Source organism: Echinops telfairi, unplaced genomic scaffold (assembly GCF_000313985.2).
Source record: "Echinops telfairi isolate 266 unplaced genomic scaffold, ASM31398v2 ScPeMD7_60;HRSCAF=208, whole genome shotgun sequence".
NCBI classification, from domain to species: domain Eukaryota; kingdom Metazoa; phylum Chordata; class Mammalia; order Afrosoricida; family Tenrecidae; genus Echinops; species Echinops telfairi.
In genome coordinates, this window is record NW_022103958.1 from 39,814,673 (window position 1) to 39,824,342 (window position 9,670).

The window sequence follows — 9,670 nt, forward strand, 5'->3', positions numbered from 1 at the left end:
GAAGGGAAAATGACCCTCGGGGAAGGGTTGTTTAGAATTCCTTATGGCTTCTCGGCCTTTGGGCTAAGATCAAGTAGAATTGTAGAATTCCTTGAATTTGCCATGCTTTGGGTAGATCTCATTCATTTATATCACAGATTGGACGTAAGTGCCATATGGGCTGGCCCTTGTTGTAATAGGGACGTTCCCAAGGACCTGGGGAAGGCGGCTCTGGAGTTCTTGTGAGAAAGGAGGCCTGCCTACAGACGTGGGAGATGTCAGAGGTGCCCACGGAAGTCATGCTATCTCTAAATGAGAGACCATAGAGAAAGAAGACATTTACACTCAGGACCTGAGGCCCCATTTGCGAGTTCAGCAAAAGAAATGGAGCCAAGGGAAAAGGAATCAAAAGATTAGGAGGATAGAAATACAAGAAAGGTGGCATCACGAACCCCCCGAGAGGTCAGTTTTGAGAGCGGAAAGAGAGGCCCAGAGAATGTAAGGGGGCAGAGACATCAGAGAGGTTCATGACTAGAAGGAAGTCCTTTTCCTCGGGGTCCTTCCCTGCAATGAATTTTGGGGTCCCTTGGCTATTCCCTGCTATCATTATTCTCACTACTTGGAGCCCTGGTGGTGTAGTGGGTTACTCGTTGGGCTGCTAATGGGAAGGTTGGCAGTTCAAAACCACCAGCTGCTCCATGGGAGAAAGATGAGACTTTTTACTCCCATAAAGAGTTACAGTGTTGCAAACCCACGGGGGTAGTTCTACGCTGTCCTATGTGGGGGCTGTGAGTCAGGATCCACTCAATGGCAGTTGAGTTTGACTTTGGCCCTGCTGTGTGCGTTGAGATCCCGACTTTTTTCAATAGTCTACATTGTGTCAACCACCCTGAATGGCATCTACTCTTCACCCACGGTGGCAGCCAATGGAGATGGTCCTTTAAAAGAGGACTTCCTGTAGTTGGCTGAGTGCTGCTGTGGAATCTGCCCAGTGTTCATGCCAGGGCCATGCATGCGCTCCCCAGTCTGCTCTGAGCCAAGGATGGGGCACAGCAGAGCACTGCCATCTGAGACAGAAGAGGAGAAGACAGAGATGTGGAGGCAAAGGTGATGGGCAGTATGCATCAGACTGCAGCCACAGATGGCTGCGGCCACAAGCCAAGGAACCCCTGGAGCCACCGGAAGCTGGAGAGTCAAGGAAGTATTTTCCCTTAAGGCCTTTGGAGGGAGGGCCTTGCCAACACAAGCAGTTCAGCATCTGACCTCTGGAACTGTAAGAGAAGACATTGCTGTTGTTATAAGCCAGTCAGCTTGTGCTCAATGATTACAGCAGCCACCTGGCCATGGTCAATAGTAGAGGCGACTTCTGGATGCGCCTGCTATTGACTTGGTTGCCTCGTTTCTCACCTGGTCAGAACACAGGTAGTAGCATTTAGTAGATCTTTCCAAGACCACCCACTGCCATGCCCTCTCAGGGCAGGCGTACAAATGCCATGAGAGCACATGAGAGAAATCACCACTCTGGCTGATGTATAATAGATGTCTTTCCCTTCCCCTCCTGGTGGGTGGCATGTACCTTTGAGTGTTGTGAGACCCAGTCGTGCCTCTGATCCCTCTATCAGGAGCCAAGTGCTCATTTAGCGTGGACAGACAGATAGACAAATGGAACTCAGTCCATTGAAGTCCACTGAAGTCACAAGGGAGTGACCCAGTGCATCTCTCTTCATGTGAGTTACAGTCAGGTACATCCGTGCCCATTACTGCGGTGTGACTGCTCTGTTACCACAGGCCTGGTGGTGGTGGTGGGAGGGGGGGCGGTGGGGAGAGGGGGCAGGGATGGGTGGCAAATACCTGCTCCAAGCATTGTACAGCACCAGACCCATTACCTGGACTCCATTTTGTCCAAAGAACTTTACAGAGAGTACAACCGGCTGAAAATTCACTGCCACTAATACCAGCATTGTATGCAAGTCAGAAAATATCAATTTGCCTCAATCACCATTCTGTATGTACAAGGAGGGAGAAAAAATCCCGGGACCTCACCCTGGGAGGAGGGGCCACCCGAGTCCGCCTCCCCCCACCCCTGTGCTGGTAAGACTCGCTGTTACCAGTGTTGCCTTACTTACATGATCAGTAGCTCCGACTCATAGCGAGTTAATTTATTCTTCTCCAGAACCAGCTTAAACCATTCCTGCAAAAGCTGTGCTTCATCGTGTGCACCTGAATCTGCTTAAGAAATCAACGGCAAATGGGTTAGATTGGTGTTTGGAGCCACTTCCGCAGCCCGTGCGTGCAGTGCGCCCTCCGATGTCTCCAGCCTCCGGGTGGTGGGCACGGCACGCAACCACTCTTGCAGGCTCAGGGAGGATGTCCGCCTGCACGCTTGGTCATATTTCCTCCTGCTCCAAGGGTCGTGATCTTGATAATGGCCGGCTGCAAATGACCCTTCTGCCTATTTGTCTAGCCGCCGGAAACCACTGTCCCCCCTTTTCAATATATCCTCTGCCCAAAAAAACCCCTAGTTCCTGCTCACTGTCACCCTCTCCTCCTCCTCCTTGTCCTCCAACCAAATGAATGCCACCTGAGAGTTTAGGGGGCGTGTAACTCTCTAGGTGAGACAAGGGCCCCCCATCCCACTTTGTCACCGAGCAGTGGGGCTCAGCATTTTAAGTTTTACCCAAAGAAATGCCAAATCATAAAGGAAGAAAAAAGAATGTTCATAGTGGGGGGGGGAGGTGTCAGAGACCCAGACCACGTGCCACGGAGTCAGTCCGGACTCCAGGCAGTGCACTGTCTGCAGGATTAAACTGTGCTCTGTAGGGGGTTCCATGCGGGGACCTTTCGAAGGCAGGTCACCAGGCCTTGCTTCTGAGGGTGGCTTTCAGCTGCGAACCTTTCGGCTCGCAGGCGAGCGTGTAACCATGTGCGTGACCCAGCGACTTCTCGGACTTCGGCGACAGAGTTAACTAAACAGAAAAACCACCATGAGAATGCTGGCACTGCCCTTGCGCTAGTAAATATTAGATGCTAAATGTTTCCATCATTCAACTCCTTGCGACCCTACCGGACAGGGTAGAACTGCCCCTGTGGGTTTCTGCAACTGTAAATTGTTAGAGCAGCGAGCCCCATCTTTCTCCCGCAGAGCGAGACTGGTGGTGTTGAACTGCAGACCTTGCGGGTCACCAGTCCGATGTGTAACCCACGATGCCACCAGGGTTGCTGTAAATTGGAATCAATTCACAGCAGTGGATTTAGATTTTTTTAAAAAGTTTCCATACAAAGAAATTCCAGTCTGGGCCTATTTAAGAAGTAGCAGCATGAGGCGGCTTTCTAGTATTTGACTGCATTGAGCCCACGGCTGCCTACTGGAGGGGGCTCATCCGTAGAGAACACCGCAGACGCGAGGTTTCTGTGAGCTGGGCCCCTCTGAGCCCGTGGTTCTCCGTCCATTGACCTGGTAACAGTTTAGCAGGTAATGTGAGGGGGCATCAAAAAGGTGATGGAAAAATCACATTATCTTTTAGTTCCATTCTTCCACAAACTTTTGGAAGCTCCCGCATGCCATCACACGTTACGCAATCCCCTGCCCACTGAGAGGCCATGTCCTTTAGAGCAGCATCTCATTTAAACCTCACTCACAGATACAGTGGACCTGGAAGAGCGAAGAAGAACCAGTGCGTCTGACGTGTGCTGCTGGAGAAGAGTGCACCTTACCTACTTTGGACACGAACGAGGAAGGCCCTCCGTGAGCTGGAGGGACACCGAGGCTGCAGCTGCGAACTCGCGCACAGGAGCCATTATGAGGATGGTGCAGTCCAGCCAGGGTTTCCTCCCGCTGTGTATAAAGTCGCTGTCATTCAGACCCGACTAGATGGCACCTAAGCGCACCAATAACAACACGCACTCTTACTCTGCCCACTCGATATCTGAAGAAATGCAGGCTTAAAATATCAATGGAACACGTCCCGCCTCACAATAAGTGGCAAAGCCGGGACTTGAATCCAGGACGTGAAGGTGAGCCTGGTCTTCACTGTGACACATGCAGTTTACTCTCCCCTCCCTCCTGCTCCCAGGCCTGAACGCCACCTAACACTCCTAGCATGCTGCCTTGCATATAGCAGGTGGTGCATAATCGTTCAATGCTCTCTTCTACTTGAGAGATTTATATTCACTGCCTCGAGTGATATGGTTAGCCTTCAAACTGTTGCTAAAATGTAGATGGTGACTTCTGCTCCAATCATTCACTCACTCACTCACTCACTCACTCACTCCTCACTCACTACTCACTCACTCACTCACTCACTCACTCACTCACTCACTCACTCACTCGCATACAGGAGTGCGCCCTTGGTGCAGGGACTGCCTCAGGTACTGGGGACGCAGTGAGAGAGAGTGCCAGCCCTCTCATTCTCCCCCCTACTCACATCCAAGGTCCTCTCCGAGATATTTGCTTAACATTTCTGGATCAAGAACCATTTCTTTGAGAGAGAAAATAGACAGGCAGAGTTGGAAATTCTGCCTCTCCTTGTCCGGTAACACTACACCATCTGCCACAAGCTCTGGGCCCTGCCTCGCCTTGTTGTCCAGTCCAAAGAGACAGCTTTACAGGCATTGCTTTACTGTCTTTAGAGTTTTTGTTGCTGTTTTCCAGAGGCAGGCTCTTTGCTGAAGTACAGCCACTGTCCTAGCCAGCTTTTTCTTCTGGGTTACACATCCCCTTTTTGTTTGGTGGCCCTCGAAAAGCTTATCCATCGGAGGGCTGGTTCCCTGGGAAGCTGTACTGATTTTGATTAACACCGGACTCAACAAATGCAGGTAGAACTCAATCACTCAATTGAATTTTCTTTTTCCATGGATTAATTGTCTATTATACAGCCTCTAACTCATTTAAACTTGTTTTCCTCTTCTTAAAAATGGCTTTATTGGCATCTCACTCACCTGTCACAGAATTGAATGGTTCAATCATAATTAAAGAGAGTTGTGCAATCACACACAGTCAATTTCAGAACATTGTCTTCTCATACTTCTCCCTCCCACCCCCTGCTGCCGCTTGGGTAATTCTTAACCCAGTTACTTTCTTTATAGATTTATCGATCTTGGACTTCACATACAGAAAATCATACAAAACCCAAACAGGATGCAAACCAGCAAAAACAACAAAAAGCCTAACAACAGCGACAAAACAAAACCGAGGAAAACTTCGATCGAAAAGCAAACAAGAAATATTAAAATCTGAAACAACTTTAAAATGGGTCAAAAGAGAGGCCAGATGACAAGGTGTTACATTTCAATCTAACCACATCTGTCATGATCAACTTTGCCATGCTCTAATAGCAAGACTATTCATATCCTTGGACTTTGGTCAGTGGGGATTCACCTGAGATTTCATCCAGGTGGGGACCCTGCAAATGGATTTTGGGCTTCCACTGTCATCCATAGCTTTCTGCAAACCAGTGCTCAGAATTCAGGTTCTGCTACCATTCCCTCCTTCACATCTGGATTTTGTTAGTTAGAATCCTTGGATCACACAGGCTGGTCTGTTTCTTCCATGTGGACTTGTTTGAAGGCACATCTTTAAGACACCATATGCTAGTCCTTCTGACAGCCATCCGGTTTCTTCACCACATTTTGCTGTAGCACCCATATCTTCAGTGATCTCTCCAAATTATTGTTATCATTTTTTAGTCTCCTTTTCCTCAGCAGTCAGAACCACTTTTAGGGAATCTTTGGACAGGGATGGTATACAGAATTCCAGGAAATCTGCCTGTGCCAAGCCCAGCCTTGCCGTGCTCTGGAATCCAACACGGCATTGAGGCTTTCTTCCATGGTTTCTATCCACTCACTAGCCCCAGGAGTAGCTTCCATGAGTGTCCTATGAAGTGGAGACTAGCTTGGCTCTTCCCTGTAGATATAATAACGATCCCTCGTGGACGGTGGGTTAGTCATTGGGCTGCAAACCGCAAGTTCAGCAGTTCCAAACCACCAGCTGGTCTGCAAGGTGAGATGAGACTTCCCGCTCTCCTGTAGTGCAATCAATCGTATCCTTGTTGACTTACATGGTACGTCCTCCCAGTGCTTGGTTCATCTTCAAAACGCAGCTGGAGTATAACCCATGAATTGATACCTTGCTAGACTTTCTCCAGATACTTGAGATGATCTAAACCATTAAACTGTGGTTCCGTTTGAGCCCCACGGCAATGAAAAGGTTGTGTGGCTGGCCAGGTCATTAGCACTTGCTTGGGAAGGCTTGAGTCCTGTGTGCCTGAATGAACCCCTCGCTTAACCATATCTCCCAGCAGCCCCGTGGTTGTTATAGTGAAAGTCCGCCCGGGCTAGGGCTCTGACTCACAGGTCAGCGGGCCAGGATGCAGAGAGAACAGTGCAGCCCCTCAGTGAGCAGCCCCCCTGGTGTCCACTACCGTCTGGTCCTCCATGTGGTCCTTCGCCCTCCTATCAGGCTCTTCTAGACTAAATGGAGGGACCCCACTTGCCAAGGTAAAATACAGCCACCCAAACTTTGCACCAGCCTCCATTCATGGGCCCAATCGAAGGGATCCACCTCTGCCAACGGCTCTCAAAAAATGCAAAGCACACGATGCCACGCTCCTGTGAAAATGCTTCACTACCAGCCCCCAACCAGTGTGCTCCCCAAACCCACCCCACTGCCATGTAGGCCATCTTCATTCACAGTGGCCCTCGATGGTGTCTCGGAGGCTGTACATCTTTATGGGAGCAGAGTCTCATCTTTCTCCCAGGGAGAGGCTAGTGGGTTTGAACCCACCAACTTTGCAGTTAGCAGCCCAACACTTACTGGACAGTCCCACCATGGTCCCAATCAATCTAGCCCCTGCCTATTACAATGTGCCAAATTACCCTTTAATGGTTAACCTCCCCCCACCTGCTTTTCCTGCACAAATAACAGGTTATAAATTAACATCCTCTGAATTAACATGATGATTTTTGAAGGTTTTTTTGGCTGCGTGTTTCTGAATATTTCTCAATTGTGCTTTGATGTGCGGGTTTTCAAAACTGGTCTTGTTTTACGCTGTTTCACAATGGAGTCTTTCGCAGTGATTTTCCGCCTCCTTAGGACCTGTGGGAAGCCCTACTTCGGCGGTGGCTGCAATGGCGTCAAAGGTTTTGCCTCCTCCCTGATGAGCTGCCGCATGAGGGTAATGGTTGCCCAAACCCCGGGGAAGCACCGTGCTGGGCACCTCCTCCACTGGCTGGGCTTCCCGCCCTGCTGCCTTTTGCTCTCCAGCCTCTGAGAACCTCTCTCGTCCAGTGCTCCCCCATGGGGACAGGTGGAGGGGGTGCTCTGTGACAGGATTAAGGTGGGCTTAAGCCCTGACCTTGGCCGAGGGTGTGAACCAAGCCACACCCTTTGTCTCCATGGCAGCAGGTGTAAGACCACTTTAGTCGAGGCTGGGACCTAAGGCCCCTCCTTCATTTTCCTTGGGGGTACAGTTGGTCAAAAGCTCAACCACGCCTCCATCAAAGCCATTCCTCAGGGGGCACGAGCCGTCTGAGACAGGGAGGAATAGCCCAGGACCACTGGAAGGGCACATCCGAGCTCTCTGTCGGAAGTGGCAGAGGCCACCGAGACCGGATGCACCAGAGACGATGGCACTGGCCGTAGACTGAGCCTCTGGCCAGGTCTTCAGTGGCCAGAGCTCTAGGGACACTGGCCTCCACAGGCTTCTCACATAGGGTGACGGTTCTGCAGAGAGTCACCCATGGGTCTGGAGACACGCCAGCGTAGCCAGCTTTGAGATTCCATTCTGCGAGCCGATGGGCCTCTGATCCTTCCCTCCTTTTCCGACGACCGCCGTTTCGTTGCCAGCCTCCCGTCTATTTACCGTCAATGACTGAGAACAAGGAGCGCTTCTTGCTTTTGAGCTTTACTGAGACGAGTGGTGTCACCCCGTGTGCCGCCGCCGCCATCTTCTGCAACTTGCTTGTTCTAAATTCTGCACCGCGTTTGCCCCCACATTGCTCCTTCGCCTGCCCTGCCGGGTGCCCGGCGCTGGGTGGTCGGCCGAGGGCAGCAGCCCACCAGCCGCTGCAGGTGACCGTCGCACGGCCGCCCTACAGGTGTGTCCGAAGAGACCTGCGTTCCACTGGATTTGCACGGCTGAGTTCTCACAAGTCAGTCACCAGGCCTTTGTCCTGAGCCGCCGCTGGAGGGACGTGATTGTTGTTGTTGTCAGGCGCGAGCAGTCAGGTCCAACTCAGGGTGACCCCGAGGACAACAGAAGGAAGTTCCTCCTTCAAAGGAGACGGCGCCTAGTCCCGCACCTGCCCTCGATTATCCTTACATTCGACTTCATTGTCGAGGGCCCCTTCTCCGGGGGCTGGTCTCTCCTGACCACGTGTCCACAGATGCGAGATGAAGGCTTGCCGTTCTTGGCTTGAAGGCACACTCTGGCTGTACTTCTTCCACGACGGATGTTTGTCCTTTCAGGTGGCCAGGGCACTTGTTTGAGCCTTCTTAATGTCTTTATTCTCCAGCTACTGGGCATCCGGGTCTCCAGTCTTAGATCTTAGTTCTCTGGGATTATAGCTTATGCTGCTGTGAATATTTTTGTATATGAGGGGGCTTCAAAAAGTGTGTGGACAAGGTTGGATCTATAGCTCAGCCCCGAGGGAGATGAGTAACAGAAATGTGGGTGAAGGGGGGCAGTGGACAGTGTAAGACACGAAATAACAACAATAATATGTAATTGATCAAGGATTCACTAGGGTGGAAGGGAGGGGAAAAAAGAGGAACTGATATCAAAGGCTCAAGTAGAAAGACAATGTTTCGGAAATGTTGATGGCAACATATGTACAAGCGTGCTTAATACAATTGAATGATGGATAGTCATAAGATGTATAAGAGTTCCCCAATAAAATGATAAATAAATAAATAAATAAAATAAAGCAATTCATTATTACTGTAAAAAGAAGTGTGGAAAAATTCCATTGTCTTTTCATTCTAATTTCCCACCAACTTTTCACATTCCCTGCTGCCCCCTCCCCCAAGTAAGAGTTTCTCTGGAATATTGTGGTAGTTACAGAATGTGGTGTCAATTTGAGGGGTGGAGTCTGGCCTGTCAATCAAGATATAACCAATGAGACCTCTGTGTGGGCATGGTCTTCTCCTGAGAATTCTGAGAACTCCTGTATTTCCTCCTTGGAGGTGGGAGACACTTCTTTCTCTCTGCTCACTCCCTGAGAGATGCTCTACTGCCAAGACACATGGCGCTACGCTCTGGGAGTGGGAGTAGACACATGGTCCTACCCTGATGCAACCACACCTCTGGAGCTGGAAAAGCCATGTAGAGACTCCCGCCAGCGCTGAGATGCTTACAACACCACCGGATCCATAAGACTTCCAACCCACTGGCCTGTGACCTTCCTGCATTCAGCATCATTGCATGTATTTCATGAGTCTGAAGAGGACTTTATAGATTGGTATCAGATTATATTATACTGGTATCGGACTTATGGACTTGATTTGGACTGGGCTGGGATGTTTTCTCAATGTTCAATTGCTCTTGTCTATAAATCTCTTTCTTATATATACATGACTGTCCATGAATTTGTTTCTCTAGTCTGACTCACAGGTCAGCGGGCCAGGATGCAGAGAGAACAGTGCAGCCCCTCAGTGAGCAGCCCCCCTGGTGTCCACTACCGTCTGGTCCTCCAT

The 9,670-nt window shown here is 50.2% G+C and overlaps 1 protein-coding gene across 1 annotated transcript in view; it reads right to left on the minus strand.

The window, feature by feature from the left end:
• MICAL2 (microtubule associated monooxygenase, calponin and LIM domain containing 2) overlaps window positions 1-9,670 on the minus strand; it is a 235,169-nt gene that overhangs the window by 7,026 nt on the left and 218,473 nt on the right. The window contains exon 35 of the mRNA XM_045290948.1: window positions 2,106-2,205. Within this exon, the coding sequence (XP_045146883.1) occupies window positions 2,106-2,205 (100 nt within the window). The remainder of the gene's footprint in view (window positions 1-2,105; window positions 2,206-9,670) is intronic.